The sequence below is a fragment of the Electrona antarctica genome (genome assembly GCF_951216825.1).
Source record: "Electrona antarctica genome assembly, chromosome: 7".
Taxonomy (NCBI): Eukaryota; Metazoa; Chordata; class Actinopteri; order Myctophiformes; family Myctophidae; genus Electrona; species Electrona antarctica.
This window is the reverse complement of record NC_136812.1, coordinates 4,580,357-4,598,368: the sequence shown is the minus strand read 5'-3', so window position 1 is coordinate 4,598,368 and position 18,012 is coordinate 4,580,357. Positions and strand designations below refer to the sequence as shown.

The 18,012-nt window shown below is 41.8% G+C and overlaps 2 protein-coding genes across 2 annotated transcripts in view; both read left to right on the top strand.

The window, feature by feature from the left end:
* Positions 1-1,697: 1,697 nt before the first annotated feature.
* On the top strand, positions 1,698-9,264 carry sft2d2a (SFT2 domain containing 2a). The gene is made up of 9 exons (XM_079505007.1): positions 1,698-1,837; positions 2,112-2,201; positions 3,163-3,248; positions 3,434-3,515; positions 5,798-5,833; positions 6,136-6,194; positions 6,348-6,377; positions 6,499-6,582; positions 7,962-9,264. Exons 1-8 carry the CDS (start codon positions 1,775-1,777, stop codon positions 6,536-6,538), a joined length of 486 nt encoding a protein of 161 aa, XP_079361133.1. The 5' UTR covers positions 1,698-1,774; the 3' UTR covers positions 6,539-6,582; positions 7,962-9,264.
* A 222-nt stretch (positions 9,265-9,486) lies between these two features.
* The window catches only part of chd1l (chromodomain helicase DNA binding protein 1-like), a 45,440-nt gene continuing 36,914 nt past the window's right edge, over positions 9,487-18,012 (top strand). Inside the window, exons 1-7 of the mRNA XM_079506080.1 lie at positions 9,487-9,646; positions 11,097-11,209; positions 11,515-11,621; positions 13,027-13,138; positions 14,548-14,579; positions 15,593-15,674; positions 17,476-17,638. Of these exons, the coding sequence (XP_079362206.1) occupies positions 9,544-9,646; positions 11,097-11,209; positions 11,515-11,621; positions 13,027-13,138; positions 14,548-14,579; positions 15,593-15,674; positions 17,476-17,638 (712 nt within the window). The 5' untranslated portion in view covers positions 9,487-9,543. The remainder of the gene's footprint in view (positions 9,647-11,096; positions 11,210-11,514; positions 11,622-13,026; positions 13,139-14,547; positions 14,580-15,592; positions 15,675-17,475; positions 17,639-18,012) is intronic.

Genomic DNA, 18,012 nt, shown 5'->3' with positions numbered 1-18,012 from the left:
CGGATTTCTCTTCACACGTGTGGTGGTGTTTGCCATGTCTAGCGTGCTGCGTGTGCTGCTGAGCTGCTGCAATATTTTCTCTCATTTTTAGACTGTTGGCGCTCGGCCTTTTATATCGCGAAACTGTGACGTGGCAGTGACTCGTTGCGTGCGTGGTGTGCCTATACTAGGCGTGCACGCCTCACCACGCCTCACCACGCCTCACCACGCCTCACCACGCCTCACCACGCCTCACCACGCCATCATGTTTGTTGAGGTGGTTGCCATGACATTTATCGCGTCCGGGCGTCCCGTGGATCTCCAGAGTCAAACCAACCAACCATGAGAGAAAATGGATAGAATAGAAGTCACTGTTTAAAATCACGATGAAGTTAAGCGTGCGTCAGTGCGTATGTGATACTGTGAGTGTGCGCTCGCGCGTGTGTGTGCATTTGTAGCCTCAGCCGGGAGGCGAACCCGGGTTCCCCATTCCACAGGCACACAATACGTTACCAGTCGACTAAAGAGCCATGGCCCGATAGGAAAGTAGTAACGCAGCACCGTATAGCCTACACCATTATAAGACTCCCACCCAGTGGTGTCATGCTCGTAGAACGCAGTACCACGCCGTGGTACCAGTAATTTTTATTATATTTTTATTATATTTTGTCGATAAATACATCTATGAGATTCTAAATGTTAGGCTATATTGTATTGTGATGGTATGATGATGATCCCACGACCCACGGAGTAATTCATATAGGCCTACAGTAGCCTATTATCTGTTGACAGACCATGCATTTATGGCATAATTATATCTAGACATAATTATAGGCCTATCTATTATTTTGATGCCAAGTACGTCTAGATGTAGCTGCAATTTGCAACTCTAGATTTTTTTATAATGGGATGAATCTAGAGTTGCAATACCCTCCATTGACTCCCCACTCATCATTTTGCGTTTGCGATCTGCTTGTCTTAAACGACGTTAAACTCACCAACATTGCAGCTGTAGTCCAAGCTTGAATTATTCTCTTTCAATCTGCAAAGCTTGTTTTTCATAAAAATCCCCCGTAGACATGTTATGAGCTACTTTCTGTCAAGAAATTCTGTGCAAGTGATTATTTTTCTAAGTGCTGGTGTTTGGAAGCGCTCGTCGTAAGTCACTGAACGTCCCTGCATGCATCTGTTTCGCATTTGCACATAATGCAGGAGGCAGCAGCGCGACCCCTTAATACAAACGAGCGCTTCCAAACTCCAACATTTCTTCTTCTTGACAGAAAGTAGCTCATAACATGTCTACGGGGGATTTTTATGAAAAACAAGCTTTGCAGATTGAAAGAGAATAATTCAAGCTTGGACTACAGCTGCAATGTTGGTGAGTTTAACGTCGTTTAAGACAAGCAGATCGCAAACGCAAAATGATGAGTGGGGAGTCAATGGAGGGTATTGCAACTCTAGATTCATCCCATTATAAAAAAATCTAGAGTTGCAAATTGCGGCTAGTCTAGATGGTATTCTACCTCTTAATAATCCCATCAACTCATTAATATAGTTTAATACTGTGTGCAGTGTACATAATTACCTACTATACTTCTGGGCAATGGGATATATCCTTCTACAATCTACCTACTAACTGGTCCCATGGGCCAGCAGGCTAGCGTCGTCGCTGATTGGAGGAGGAGTAACCCGTAGCAACAGGTCAGGTAGCGCATGAATGAAGCTCCTAAATCAGGCTACAGTGGAACTATAAGCAGAGAGACGCGCTGTGTGGATCAGTTGGAACTATTCAACTATGGACAAGTTAAAATCTGTGGTAACTGGGAAGCCACAGGCACAAGACCGCACTATATTACAGGTAAAACAAACAATCTACCTTGTTTATATGTCACGCACACAGCTAAACATCTAAATGTTATGATGAATTGAAAACGGTGGACCCTCTTGTAAACAAGTGTAATTTATGGTGTCGTCCACTCACAGTTAACAGTTTTTGTATTGAGTTGTGCTTGAAATGTATACTGTAATTCTGCAAACTGTCAATAAATACTTCAATCAATTAATCCACTTCTGACAATAATAATTTAACAAAAAAAAAAACATAAAACATGTGACAACTTGTTTTTTTGTAGGCTGCCGAAGAAGCGTCCACTTTGGGCTGGGGCACACGTGTGAAGGGATTCATCGGTTGTTTTGTGATCGGGGTGGTGTGCACAATATTGGTAGGTTATAAAAGTGATTCATTGATTCTTTTTCGTTTACAGTAAATCTAATCGTTTAGTTTCCATCAGCTGTATACACGCACACAGTGACAGGACAACGCGAAGAGCTACCAATGCTGTTCCACTGGTTTATCACGCTTTGAGGAATGTCTTTTACATTGTTGTTCCTCTCAAAATGCCTTCTATTAAAAGCCATGAACAGTCAGATGCATGGAGATTTTAAGGGTGGACCCTATTGTAAACAAAACAAGTGTAATGCTCATGGTGTCGTCCACAGTTAACACTAACAGTCTTTGTATTGAGTTGTGCTTGAAATGTACTGTAATTCTCCAAACTGTTAATACATTATTCAATCAATCAATCAATCAATCAAAACCCTGCAAAATGTCCATTTGGTTCCTAAATAAATAATTTAGCTGGGGTCCCCCTAGCTCTGGTCCATAGCGCTAAAGCTATGGACCAGCTATAGGGTCGCTCTGAAACCCCTTCAAAGACCACTCCTGGCCTGGGGGTCCCCAATGACCCCCCAATTTGCCCCACAATAATCATGTCATTGAACTGGGGACCCCCTCACCCTGACAAGCAGTCAGGGTGAGGGGGTAAATGTTGTGATATAAAATAGCCAATCTACAAGGCTATTTTCATAATATTTACTCCTTTCTTATAGGGAATATTTGTCAATTAAGATGTTTATTTATATTATAGTTGGTTGATAGGGCCTACTTCAATTTATAGGTATCAAAACCTCATTCAAATTCCTTAAATTGTAACTAGAAATGTGCTGGGGCCAGTCATCCTATACACTTATATTGTATGTCGGTTTATTTACTGTTGATTGAGAAAATAAATGTTGCACATTAATCTAATCATCTGTGGGGTCCTCAAAAATAATTTGGGGACCCACATGTTAAGAATAAATCACAGACCCAAATATTTGACATGTTTATTTTGTGCCTTGCAGGGAGTATGTTTTCTGTTCGTCCCCAAAATTGGAGTCATTCTGTTCATAGTGATGTACACGTTTGGTAACGTCTGCTCGCTGTGCAGGTAAGACTCCTTCCTGTCAAAGACGTAAACATGATCACCAACCACTGATAAAGAAGTAAACATGATCACCAACCACTGATAAAGAAGTAAACATGATCACCAACCACTGATAAAGTTGTGAGTTTTTGTTTCTGGGAAGGTTTTCTTTTTTTGACAGTAGCGTTTCGTTATCTTTGTCCTGACAGCACAATGTTCCTGATGGGACCTCTGAAGCAACTGAAAAGAATGTGTGACAAAACCAGAGCGCTGGCCACCGCCATCATGCTTGTGAGTGTTACTTTACTTCAATCAGTGCTTCTCAAACATTTTCAGGCCACAGACAGACCCCCAAATTGATGTGTTGATGATGTATTTTGGGGGGTGCATACTTAGTTTAGACTAGTCATTGGTTAGACATGGGTTTAGGTGTGCTGCCCTGTGGGAGGTTAGGTTTAGGTTGAGGGTTTGAGATAGGTTGTAGTTGTAGGACTAATGACTGGTCTAACCAATGACTAGTCTTAACCAAAAACTGTCTAAACTAAGTACTGCACCCGCATTTGGCTGCGGACCAAATTAGATTTGCACTGTTTAACGTGGTTAGAGGGATTTTGATGCTACTGTATATTGACTAATTCAGCTGAAGACCATCGCTACGGACCAGCATAAGAGAAGATTTGTCAACATGTGTTATGTAATGGGAAATATGAAATTGTGCATTCAAACATAATTGTGTGAATCTGCACTCACACTACTAATTGTATTTACTGCATATCTTGATTGTCTAGTCTAGCTGGGTGTGGTCTACACCAGGGGTTCTCAAAGTTTTTGGCCGGGGACCCCCGGAAATGCTTTGGCAATGTCTCGGGACCCCCGCCCCGCCCCCTCCCGACCCCCAATATAAATTGACTGCTACAATAACCTTAAACCATTTTGGGCGGGAACCCCTTTTGGTGTTTTAAGCATTGTTATAATTTAGCTATTGAAAAATAGCAGATCTACAAGCTCATAGCGCGCCACCGAGTGGCGCGCTATGAGCTTGTAGGTCTGCTATTTTTGAAAAATCGTGAAAATAAAATTTTAAAAACAAATCTTTTTTTTTTCTTTTTTTTTGGAAAATAATTTGGGGACCCCCTAAAATATTTTGGCGACCCCCCCGAGGGGTCGCGACCCACGGGTTGAGAACCCCTGGTCTACACTGTAAGTAATAGGCCTCTCTTGACTTAACCAACCATTTACGCACATCAATAGGCTTTTGTTATGACCAAAGTGTTGGTGTGAGATTGCTCCAGTCTCCAGCTGTTTTAGCAACACCAGCCTAGACGATGTCTTTGTAAGGTCATGTCTACCCATCGCAGTTTCTTCAAACCCACCCACACTTGGACCACTTGTCATTCTAATTAGATTTATCCCATTGTCTGATGTAGAGGCTACCTGTCTGGTCATGTGACCAACAGTTACTCCTCCGTCTCTGAGTAAGACTGTATAAAATTCACACACATGTATTGTTCTGGAGTTCAGTCATCCGACATGCTGGACGATGGTTGTGCTCTAGAGATCTCTATTAAATTGAACTGAATGCCTCATCGTCCTCCTCACCTTATATTTTAGTCTAAGTGTTATTGTGTTAGTATAATTTCCACAACAGTTAAACATCAACTTTTTTAGAAAGTAATTGTTTAACCTTTGAGAACCAGGGCCTCCCAATCTTCAAATATTCAAACATTTTAAAAATGTGATGCTGCTATATAAATATTTGAAGTTTTTCAGAAAACTTAGGTCAGGATTTGGAAGGCGTTTTAGAATCTGCCTCAGTCCAAAATGGGTTAAACAACAACAGGCCTCACTGATTGGCTGAACACACCTCAGGGTGTAGTGCTGTCTGTCTCTTTCTGTTGTCATTGCTGTTGCATTGCTGTGACTGTGACTGTGACTGTGACTGTGACTGTGTGCTCATGTGTGATGTTGTATGTTATGTGACTGTGTGCTCATGTGTGATGTTGTATGTTATGTGACTGTGTGCTCATGTGTGATGTTGTATGTTATGTGACTGTGCTCATGTGTGATGTTGTATGTTATGTGACTGTGTGCTCATGTGTGATGTTGTATGTTATGTACGTTTGTTCTACAAAAACTAAATGTATCTGTTCTCCCGCCTTTACACCCTTTTTGGCAGCACCTTTTAATCTAGTCACTATGGATCATTAAAGAATAATAGTTTTTAGCATCTGCCTAACCTCTGGACATTCCCTTTTATGTTTGTGTGACTCAGAGTAATCTAGTAAGAGAGTGGCGACACTATGGCGTTGACTCCCATTCTAACAATGGAATAGGGAAGTGCTCATTCTATCTCAATGGGATAGTTCCAGCCATAGGAGCAATGTTTGGAACTATAGCCCAATAGGCACCCGCTTTGCGGCGAGATCAAAGCGTGTCGCTACTCTCCTCCTACTCTACACTCTGGTGTGACTGAGCATTCCTTGTCGTCTTGGTCATTTCACATTGAAAATGAAAATGCAGAGTTAAATGTGTTAATCTATTTGTTCATGTTTTGTCCTCTTTCATTTCTTTAGACATGTCTTGTGTTGACTCTCTGTGCAGCGTTCTGGGTGAGTAATCTTACATTTGATGCAAATAAAGGTGCTGTTTTATGTAGATAATTCAACACAGAGTGACGTATTGACTAGACCTGGGAAATATGAGTATTTCCCCCCCCTGGTTTTAATCACTTAAGCCTTTTTTATGCATAAGAGATATGAGTACATTGGCTATTTTGTCTATTTCTGACATTTTATTTTAAAGAAAATCTAATCATCACAATATCAAGGTATTTAACTATAGTGATATAAGATTATTTTGACAGTCATCTATATGTTTATATCACATCATCGCTGATGTCTTTCTCTTACAGTGGAAGAACTTTGGTCTGGCTTTGTTATTTGTTATTCTACAATGCTTAGCATTTGCCTGGTGAGTTCCAGTTTTGCCTCATTTCCTTTTTAGAGGTTGTATTCACGTTTTTTAAAATTAATATATAAAAACTTTTTATATTTCTGTTACAACTACTTGACACAAAGTCACCTTCTGCCACAACAAATCCTGTTTTGTTTTACCGTATTTCAGGTATGGCATGTCGTACATCCCATTCATGAGGTTTGTTAACGTTCTCGTTATTTATTCAAAGCTACGGAATAAATGCACAACATCTAAAAGTGTGTGTGGAGCACGCTCTATGATTCCATGCCCTAACTGGTGCATTTCTATGACTTCCCAGGGACGCAGTTCTGAAGCTTGTTTCATGTGCAATTAAGTGACACCGTTTCACTGGATTTGGACACGAAGGAGTCTTTAATAACAGGTGGGTGTTTTTCTTAACTCAACATCCTTGATTACTTGAACCCTATTTTGTGGGAACATTCAGCAACACTTTGAGGCTTATTGACCGTCGTTTTCATGAAGGTATTTGGTGTACAGCAAAAACGAGACACGATATGTATAAAGGGTGTAAGTAGTTACATCGCTTGACAACAAGGCAGGCGTGCCAAGTTCTGGTTACCCGCAGCACTCCAGGTTAGAACAAAATCCTTCTAGGTGCCAAGTTCTGCCAACAGTGAGGCCTTGAGGCTCGCACGGTGTACCCGAGTGAGCTGCAAGGTTGAAGTTTGAGCAGGCTTAACTGCCCACAGACCTACAAAGACAAAGTGCAGTAAATAGGGGATTTATTTTTGCTGATATTGGGTTTAAAAGTGTTTCAAGTGGTCAGACAAATGAGATATCGGCAAATAAGTGATATTAACGCTAATTGTAAATTATGTTCTTGAGGTAATGTTGTTTATATCCCTTCATCATGCCTGATGAAGGTCTGACGACCGAAACGTTGCAATAAAATCCAATCTCAAGTGAAGACAGTGTGCGGGATTCTTTTTTCTACTTATCAGTTCCTGTTATGCGACGCACCTGTCCTTTTGTAGGTGTGCAGAAGGACTTTTCCTTATAATTGTTTATATCCGCACAGATATGTCTGTGAGTCCAAAAACCAGTTACTGCACTTTGGCTTTGTAGGGCTGTGTATATACCAATTCAACCATCCTATTATCCTAATACTTCTGTAGAATATCATGTGACAGTTGATGAGTGTGTTGTCCAGTTTGGCTAAATCAAAGTGGTGGCGGACTGTATCACGTGAATCCCAGCCATCTTGGAGAAAACAATATGGTGAATATTTGTGCTGCTGCTGAAATGGACCGAACTCTCGAGTCATGCTCCAGTTTTAGGTGATAAGGTGACCACCGAAACGGTGGATAGTAAAAACGGAGAAATGTTTTCGGGTGGGCGGCTTACCACCGCGGCATGACGTCATGTTGTAGTTTTCCGTGGTCACCTTTATATCACCTAAAACTGGAGTATGATGAATAGACCTTAACTCCTTGTGACTGTCCCATTTTGATCTATATTCACAGTAACGGTGAAGTGTACAAAAAATTGGTACAAGTTTTAACTAGTGATTAAATGTCTCTTAAGTTCATGTCCATTAGATTCAGCTTCCTGTGGTGTTCGTAGTACATCACATTGTGGCTCAACATGGATCATGTGAACATGATGCAGCAGTAATAACAATAACTTAATAAGGATATATTGATGTGTGTTACGGCCACTAACCCTTGGCTCGGACAGCAAGACAATGTGTCTCTATTGAAAGACGCTCACGTCAGTCTCTCTCATGCCTCCTCTCTTCAGATCTCCTACATCTTGCTCCCAGAGATGCCGAGACTCTTCTCCCTGCTCGTCGATTCATCATTCAAAGATGTCAGATTCTTCCTGAAATTAAAAAAGAAGTCCTCTCCACCGTGACCTAGACTTATCAGACCCAGAACAGTTGCAGAATCCCTCTTTCTGATTCACAGCTGATACTAGCTCTGGTCCATAGCTCTAATGCTGTTGCATTTAGAGCTATGTTACTGTCGACTTCCGGCGCTTGCGTAAATGCAGATCAGCCTCTCGTCTGTAGCGTAAATAAAAATAACGTTTTACCTACTCACCAATACAAAGGCTTGTGTTATTAGAAAGCCTACTTTCCTTAGTGGACACACTAAACCCCCCACCACACGTATAAAATGCACTTTTTGGCCAGAAAGGATTTTTTTTCACATGAAGTCTTGTCTATGAGGTTTTCTCTTGGCAATATCAGAAGAGGGCGCAGTGGAGTAATAAAGTATTTTTCTTCTAGTAGGCCTATTTGTAAAGTATTTGTATTGGTGAGTAGGTAAAACATTATTTTTATTTACGCTATAGACGAGAGGCTGGTCTGCATTTACGCGAGCGCCAGAAGTCGACAGTAACATAGCTCTAAATGCAACGGCATTAGAGCTATGGACCAGAGCTAAGCTAATACTAACACATGTTCCACTTTTGCTGATCTTTGATTCCTTCCTTAACCACTTGAGCATCCACTATTTTGCGGGAAACAGAAAAATATCAGATCTGCAAGCTCACAACACGTCACTAAAGAGGGATGCAAAGGGGATGAAACCCTAGGCTGATTTTGTATTTTAATGAAATGAACACTCAGGATTTTGCTGTAAACAAAACAATTTTAATTTTTTTACATGACCATCAATGTCAAATGGCATTTTCTCTATGTGGATCAATAATGATCAAATGTATTGAGTGGATCTACTGCTTGGCCACCCAGTCTGCAACTCCAAAAGAGCCCACAAGAGGTCAACATTTGATCAATGGTGTTTTAGTCTTGCTTAATTTAGGGAAGTTGATATATAGCTTTATGATAAAATATATGTTTTTGTGTGAAGCAAATGGAGTTTTATTTTGTATTAAATAAGCTAATGTATATAAATAAAATGTATGACCTTATTTGACTTTAAGTGTGTTTTTCATAGTAGCGGTGATCTAGCAAAACAATCTAGATATTTATACAACTTGTAGGCTATTATTGTATATAAGTGTAATGTGCTCAACCGATTTGTTCTCATATTTTGTTCTTTTTTTAAGGGTATTATTATTAATCCTGTGGAGATTGAATGTTAAACCAAACGTGGTTTACAATTAAAATATACACGCAATGAATAAAACTACCGTGAAGCCAGAACGCGCGCGGCTAAAACGTCAGATCTACAAGCTCACAGCGCGCTGCCATGCGACGCGTTGTGAGCTTGTAGATCTGACATCTTCTACTAGTGTGCTGTGTGACGTCACGTTCCAGGAAGTAGGACTGATAAACATTGGCGCGTTGTGTGTACATGTTTCTAAACTCCCTCCACAGTCAGTCACACTTTATTTATAATATTATTAAACAATAAACATGTCTAGTTTCTATGTGAGTGTACAGAACAGCGTTACAACAACCGCGAAGAGGAAAAAGAAGAATGTTTCTCTCAAGGACTTGGAACAGTGGGGATTACAAGGTTTGTAGTCTGTTGTTTTATTAATATTTCATTCATATGACAAATGTCTTACGGTAGTTTGAACTTAGCCTAAGATTTAGACTCGTAGATTTCCAAAAATTAGAATATCATGGGAAAGTTGGTTTAAACTTTATTTCCATGATTCCATTCAAAAAGTTGAACTTTCATATTCATTACAGATTCAGTGCACACAACGTAAATTATTTCAGTATTTGTTTGTTTATCTTTAGGCTACACAATTTTGGCTTCCAGCTCATAAAACTCACTAAAACAGGATACAAAAAAATAGAATTGCAACCTGTGAAGAAATCTATAATATACGAAAGTTAAACTTTTTGAATGGAATTATTGAAATAAACCTTTTCCATGATATTCAATTTTTTTGGAGAAGGTGTCAGAATCGATAAATACATACGAGAGTCTGAATCTTAGGCTAGTTTGAACGCAGTAGTGAAAGATTATTTTTTTGTACGTGACTAAAAGTGACATTGAATATACCACTATGTAGAAATTATAGCCTACTCTCACTGAAACTAAGTCATCCTCTTGTATTTTGTCCTTGCAGACGGTATCAAACATGAAAGAACTATTATTATGCCCCATTTCATAATAATAATGTATTGTAAATTAGTAATGCATTCATCATCATCACCTTTATGTTGGCAGATTTTAATTACTTTTTAGTTTGATTTACTACTTAACAGTTGTTAAGGAAAGTACAGTTCAATCTGCTAAAAGGATTTAATTATAACCCAAGAATACACTAATATGGCTTGTTTCCATTGGGGTCCTTCATATTCAATTAATCTGAAAAGTACTTACTCTAGATGTGCAAAGTAACTAAAAAGTACAGGTTTTCTCCTCGTTTTCTCCCCCTTTTTACCTCTATGATGATTTCCAGTTGTTGGCTATATTGAAATGACTCTAAATGTCATGATGAATTGAACATGGTGGGCCCTATTTTAAACAAGTGTAATGCTTTATGGTGTCGTGACGTCCACAGTTAACAGTTTTGATTTGAGTTGTACTTGAAATGTACTGTAATTCTCCAATCTGTTAATAAATTATTCAATCAATCAATCAATCAGGTATAGTGGAGTAGAAGTATCAACAAATGGAAATATTAAAGGAAAGTACAGTACTTCAGTAATTAGTAGTGAACTTAGTTTTCCCTTTTTTCTAACCGTGTATATGATTTATATTTTGCATATAAGTGTATATTTGTGTATGTCTTTAAATGTTCTGATGAATTGAAAATGGAGGACCCTTATATTATAAAACAAGTCTTGGTGCTTTTTGTGGTTTTAACCTCTTAGCAGAGTTTGTACTTTCCTTGAACTGTAACTCCTTCTGAAAACTTAATACAATTTTCAATCAATCAATTTCAATCAAACTTGAGTAACTTGGTTACTTTGCTGCAGCACATGTTTGAACTGTGTTTTTCTAACAGGCATCACGTTAAGGTCCTATCAGCTGGACGGGGTCCAGTGGCTGATTGGTTGCCAGGACAACCAGGAGGGATGCATTCTGGGAGACGAGATGGGCTTGGGCAAAACCTGCCAGGTGTGATGATGATGAGGATGATGATTATCTGAAACCCTTTACTTGTACAGTTTGTTGTAAAAGCCCTCAAAATGTCTTCTTTCCTGCCTTGATCTCCTGAGATTGAGAAAGTATGCAATCATGTCACCCCGGGGGTCATGAGATGCAATACTGTACTCAGTACTGTACTCTAACGACATTGAAGTAAGACTCATAAAATGTCCCTGTGACCCATCTAAAAGACCACCCCTGGGTCCTGGGACCCAGTACATTGAAAACGTATTTATATTATCTCCTAAATGTGTCCTGTCTCTGTCCCCGAACAGACCATCTCTCTGCTGGTGTACATGACGGGAGCCCTGCGGGACGACGGTCCATTCTTGGTTCTGAGCCCGCTCTCTGTGATGGAGAACTGGAGACAGGAGATGGAGCGGTACGGTACTCACAGACTCCAACCTTTTACCTAAATGTTTGATTGGTCTGTTAGGACTAGATACCGATCGACTGGGTCTGACTCCAATACCAATGTTGGACAGTCCTAGTCAGACCACTCATTGCTAGGCATGTAACGATATATCGTATATCGATATATATATCGATATTATATCCCGACGATATGTATCGATTTATAAAAAAATAATATCGATTTTCTTTTCTTTTGAGTGGTGCAAAACACTCCAACAACCAGTTTTGTCTGTATGTTTGTGTACCTGTATACCTACGTGTCCGTGCAAAGGTGAGCATGGTTACTATGGTTAGTGTGTGACGTCACTGACATAGCTGATCAGACTATATAAGACCTTGCACCACTCAGTTCACACGGGTGTGATTTTTTTTAAGGGGGGGCTAGTGTGTGATATGAAATCTGAGCTGTAATCATATTCCATCATATTCACGTGCTTTTGGAGAGAAATGAGACAGACTCAGAGGGGAGCCTGTGTCTGTGACACAGGTGATGGTCGTTATTGATGCTCATTAATACATCAAGGAAGGCAATTATGTTTCTGCACTGTCAAATAGGTCTACATCTATCCTAAGATGCCATCAAAGAAAAGAAGAAATGTTAACTCGAGCTAGGTTTAAACATGAAAGCATGTTTACAGTTGTTGCACAGAAATTAAGTAATTTTACATGAAAAGTAATGCTACTTTTGCAATGTAGTTAAATAAAAATTGTGAAAAAAGCTTGGGGGGAAGATAAATCATTTAAAAAAAAAAAGAATTTGTCTGGAAAATGATTGTGTTGAAAATATCGTGAAAAATCGTATCGTGAACCTCATATCGTGATACGTATCGTATCGTGAGTTGAGTGTATCGTTACATGCAGTGACGACGACTACGTGGGGGCTGCGGGGCTCGAGCCCCCTTGATGATTTTAGGGAATTTCTAGTTTTTCTACATTCCTAACACCTCCCCCGCCCCTGGGCATGCTCGGCCGGTCTGGGGGCGGGGGCGGGGGCGGGGGGTTGCCGGTCCTCCCTCAGATCACGCTGTGTTTATTACCAAACTGTAAATAAAAGACCCAGCGAAAACGGGACCCTGGGCGGGGGGGGGGGGGGGGGGGGGGGTATAATCGCCCCCACGACGATTATAAGAACATTTCGTCCCTGGTTACATGCCTACTCATTGCCAATGTTTTGACCAGTGAGGCTCTAGTCAGAGTCACAATCAAGTCTGCCGTAACCTGAGTGCTCAACTCTTAACAGCAGTGTTGATTTTGTCGACTAACTAAAACTATGCCGAAAAATGTTTTGTCGACTACCTTTTTTCACTGACGAAAACTAAATAAAAAACTAAGCTATAAGCATGGTAAACCTGTGCTGTGCATCTCTTCGGCAGCTTCTCTCCGTCTCTGAGCGTGCTGTGCTACAGCGGAGACAAAGACAGGAGGGCTGAACTCCAGAAGGACATCCATAACCTGAGCTTCCATGTCCTGCTCACCACCTACGAGGTGAGCATCATCTATCCGAAAATCCGGCAATCCGGGCGGCGGTGGCTCAGGGGTAGAGTGGCTGGATGGTAACCGCCAGTTCGAACCCGGGCTCCCGCAGAGTTGGTGTTGAAGTGTCCTTGAGCAAGACACTGAACCCCTAATTGCTCCTGATGTGCTGGTTGGTGCCTTGCATGGTTTCCGCTGCCATCGGTGTATGAATGTGTGTGTGAATGGGTGAATGTAATCAATATCTAACAACAATCTATGTAAAGCGCCTTGGATAAAGGCGCTATATAAATGCACCATTTACCATTTATCTGCATGCCAGGGAGGGGCTTGGTCTAAATGCAAAGCAGCCGTTCCCAGTGCCCCGCTGGTTGGGAAGGACTGCTTTGCATTTAAACAAAACCCCTGGCAGAACGCCTGGCATGAGGATGTAGAGTAGCAGTGGCAGCCATTTTGTGGTGCCACAGATAGAAAACCATACATTTTTTTTGAGAAAATATAAAATATCCATATACATCATTTGAAGCCTGGAACCACCCAGGCTCCTGGTGATTTATGAACATAAAACATTTGACAGGAAAAAAGGGTATTTATTAAATACAGTATATAATATAATTACATATTCAAATCTATTTTTTTCCCCAAACAGAATCAAATGTTTTATGGTCATGATTCCTAAAACATGAGAATTCTTTAACTTAAAAAAATAGTTTTCATTGTGATACCTGCCTGTGATACCTACCGATACGTAGGAACTTAAAGTATAATACTACGTTCATTCCATTGATCCAATCATCTGATTTGTTGTATTAAAATAAACATGGTCAGAAAAAGCACGTGGCCCACCCATCTGAGATGGGTTGGACAGGGAACACTGAGGATTTAAGTGGTCCACCCATCTGAGATGGGTTGGACGGTGGCCCACCCATCTAAGATGGGTTGGACGGTGGCCCACCCATCTGAGATGGGTTGGACGGTGGCCCACCCATCTGAGATGGGTCGGACGGTGGCCCACCCATCTGAGATGGGTTGGACGGTGGCCCACCCATCTGAGATGGGTCGGACGGTGGCCCACCCATCTGAGATGGGTTGGACAGGGAACACTGAGGATTTAAGTGGTCCACCCATCTGAGATGGGTTGGACGGTGGCCCACCCATCTAAGATGGGTTGGACGGTGGCCCACCCATCTGAGATGGGTCGGACGGTGGCCCACCCATCTGATATGGGTTGGACGGTGGCCCACCCATCTGAGATGGGTTGGACGGTGGCCCACCCATCTGAGATGGGTTGGACTGGGAACACTGAGTTTCAAGTAGGCCCTGATCCAGAAAGGGTTGGGAGCCAACCTGTCTTACGTCATTCTTTACCAGAATGGAAAGATCAACTGTTGCTGAATTTCTCTTTCTTGGTTTTTTTTCAGTTATGTTATAAAGACGCTTCGTTCTTGAGAAGGTGAGCAGTCTGCCTTGTTCACAAACATTACATTACATTACATTACATTACAGTCATTTAGCAGACGCTTTTATCCAAAGCGACTTACAATAAGTGTATTCAACATAGGTAGGGAACAAAAACTACTAATCACCAGTGCATTTTCTGCAAAAACAAGCAACCAAGAGTATACCTAGCGCTAAGGTAAAAGTGCAATATATCAGCTACCTATTTCCTTAAACAGATGAGACAAAATAGCTAAATCAAATGAGCATGAGCTAAAACAATTAAGTGTATCGACTAAACAAGATCCAATAAACAATACAACAATAGAAAACAAGCGTTCGTACAACTAGTTAACAACAAGTAGGTCAGGCAGAGAGGAAGGGTAGTGTTTCCTGAAGAGGTGGGTTTTCAACCTGCGGCGAAATATGGGCAGTGACTCTGCTGTCCTAAACCAGTGTTCATCTGACCCTGAATGTCTAGGGCTCGGTTCTATAGGCCGACCCATGGTTCAGTCTGGTCCAGATACCGTATAGGTCATTATTTGACTTCTTTCAGTATTAGCAATTCTCCAGCAGTGTCTTGATTTTGTTTAGCACTTTCATCCATCTTTTGGTCTTGTCATTATAGGCGAAAGCTTTCAAAAATAGCAGATCTACAAGATCTGAGCTTGTACAGTGAGCTTATTTTCAAAATACCGTACCAAACATCAGAAATTGGTGGTCTAGGACTACGATCATACCCCAAAATTGGGCTCAAGTCTGAATAGTTAAATGTATACTGAGTGAATGAATGCATTATTTTCTGTCTTAGTTTACAATGAACCACAGACAAAACAACAAACTGAACAAGAAAAACATCATGAATGTACATACAGTATCCAACCAGCCCGCACAATACTTTTTAATACTCTACATGTGTCAAGTTTATTTATTCTTTACTTGGGCGGTCAATGCTTGCGTGAACTGTAGACATGGGTCTGTACCAGTCAGTCCAGATTAGAACAATGTGAACTCCTGATCTCCCAACAGGTGGAAGTGGAAGGTTCTGGTGGTGGACGAGGCACACAGACTGAAGAACCAGAACTCACTGTTGCACAGAACACTGACAGAGGTACTGGACCCAGTTACCCAGCCCACATGAACCCTAACCCAGTTACCCAGCCCACATGGACCCTAGTCACTCTGTTCTGTACTGAACAGAGGCCTGATGAAAGCTCTGAAGACGCTGTGGTTTTGTTCCTTCGTTAAACTTGGGCCTGTAAAGCCCTTTGAGACTAAAGCCTGATTCATTCTTAGTTGTGTGCCGGTGTATGTGTAACAGATTAGGAGACCATTTCAGAGTGTGTATGTGTAACAGATTAGGAGACCATTTCAGCGCCTTTCTGGTGTATGTGTAACAGATTAGGAGACCATTTCAGAGTGTGTATGTGTAACAGATTAGGAGACCATTTCAGAGCCTTTCTGAACTGATGTATGTGTAACAGATTAGGAGACCATTTCAGAGTGTGTATGTGTAACAGATTAGGAGACCATTTCAGAGCCTTTCTGGTGTATGTGTAACAGATTAGGAGACCATTTCAGAGCCTTTCTGGTGTATGTGTAACAGATTAGGAGACCATTTCAGAGCCTTTCTGGTGTATGTGTAACAGATTAGGAGACCATTTCAGCGCCTTTCTGGTGTATGTGTAACAGATTAGGAGACCATTTCAGCGCCTTTCTGGTGTATGTGTAACAGATTAGGAGACCATTTCAGAGCCTTTCTGGTGTATGTGTAACAGATTAGGAGACCATTTCAGAGTGTATGTGTAACAGATTAGGAGACCATTTCAGAGCCTTTCTGGTGTATGTGTAACAGATTAGGAGACCATTTCAGAGGGTGTATGTGTAACAGATTAGGAGACCATTTCAGAGTGTATGTGTAACAGATTAGGAGACCATTTCAGAGCCTTTCTGGTGTATGTGTAACAGATTAGGAGACCATTTCAGAGGGTGTATGTGTAACAGATTAGGAGACCATTTCAGAGGGTGTATGTGTAACAGATTAGGAGACCATTTCAGAGTGTATGTGTAACAGATTAGGAGACCATTTCAGAGCCTTTCTGGTGTATGTGTAACAGATTAGGAGACCATTTCAGAGCCTTTCTGAACTGCACCCCATTCGAATGCTATCAATGCACTTTCACGTTTAATCAGAATATTAATTGGTCTAGTCTAAGTAGGTAGAGGTCGTCTACTGACCTACCAAGATCTCAGTAGGTAGAGGTCGTCTACTGACCTACCAAGATCTCAGTAGGTAGAGGTCGTCTACTGACCTACCAAGATCTCAGTAGATGCATTCTGTGCGTTGATGACGGCTACTGTTTTGACAGTGACGGAGGGGCGCCGTCGCAACGTTCGCCTCGGCGGTTAGCTCTCGTTGCTCAAGTTCGCTTGAGCTGTGACTCAAGCCCCGTCCGAGTTGCAACCCGACAGAACTCTAACAGAATTAGCGCATTTGCCCCAACTGAGATATTGGGGTGAAAGCCGCGCCTCCGTCGTGGTGACCGGTCAAAACATTACTAGCCATCATCCACGCACCACCACAGCGCACCAATGAGACACAGAGTGATTGCATGAAAATTTCATCAAAACTAGAAATTAATGTAACTTAACCCATTCTGGGCGGGAACCCCTTTTGGTGTTAGCATTATGTTATGCTTTAGCTATTGAAAAATAGCAGATCTACAAGCTCATAGCGCGCCACCGAGTGGCGCGCTACGAGCTTGTAGGTCTGCTATTTTAGAAAAATCGAAGAACGACTGACATAGAAACATGGCTTTTTCAGAAAACTGTCAGGATGTAGAAGACATTTTTAGAATCTGATCTCAGGTCAAAATGGGTTAACTCTAGTGTAATTGTGTCCACTTCCACAGTTCACGGTGGGCTTCAGGGTTCTTCTGACCGGGACCCCCATCCAGAACAACCTGCAGGAGGTCTACGCCCTGCTCAGCTTCATCCAGCCCAGCCTCTTCCCGGAGCACGACGTGGACCACTTCGTCAGCTGCTACTCCCGCGTACAGGACTGCCCCGCTCTGGGTAGGAAAGATACAGGACCGCCCCGCTCTGGGTAGGAAAGATACAGGACCGCCCCGCTCTGGGTAGGAAAGATACAGGGCCGCCCCGCTCTGGGTAGGAAAGATACAGGACCGCCCCGCTCTGGGTAGGAAAGATACAGGGCCGCCCCGCTCTGGGTAGGAAAGATACAGGACCGCCCCGCTCTGGGTAGGAAAGATACAGGGCCGCCCCGCTCTGGGTAGGAAAGATACAGGACCGCCCCGCTCTGGGTAGGAAAGATACAGGACCGCCCCGCTCTGGGTAGGAAAGATGTTACTGTCACATACAGGACCGCCCCGCTCTGGGTAGGAAAGATGACACCGAGTGCCGCGCTACGAGCTTGTAGATCTGCTATT

What these genes read in the sequence shown, in the direction of transcription:
- sft2d2a (XM_079505007.1), top strand. Translation starts at nt 1,775, where the DNA reads ATGGACAAGTTAAAATCTGTGGTAACTGGGAAGCCACAGGCACAAGAC. An exon ending in AACGTCTGCTCGCTGTGCAG is followed by an intron (nt 3,249 to 3,433) that starts GTAAGACTCCTT and finishes TTGTCCTGACAG; the next exon opens with CACAATGTTCCTGATGGGAC. An exon ending in TGGCCACCGCCATCATGCTT is followed by an intron (nt 3,516 to 5,797) that starts GTGAGTGTTACT and finishes TCATTTCTTTAG; the next exon opens with ACATGTCTTGTGTTGACTCT.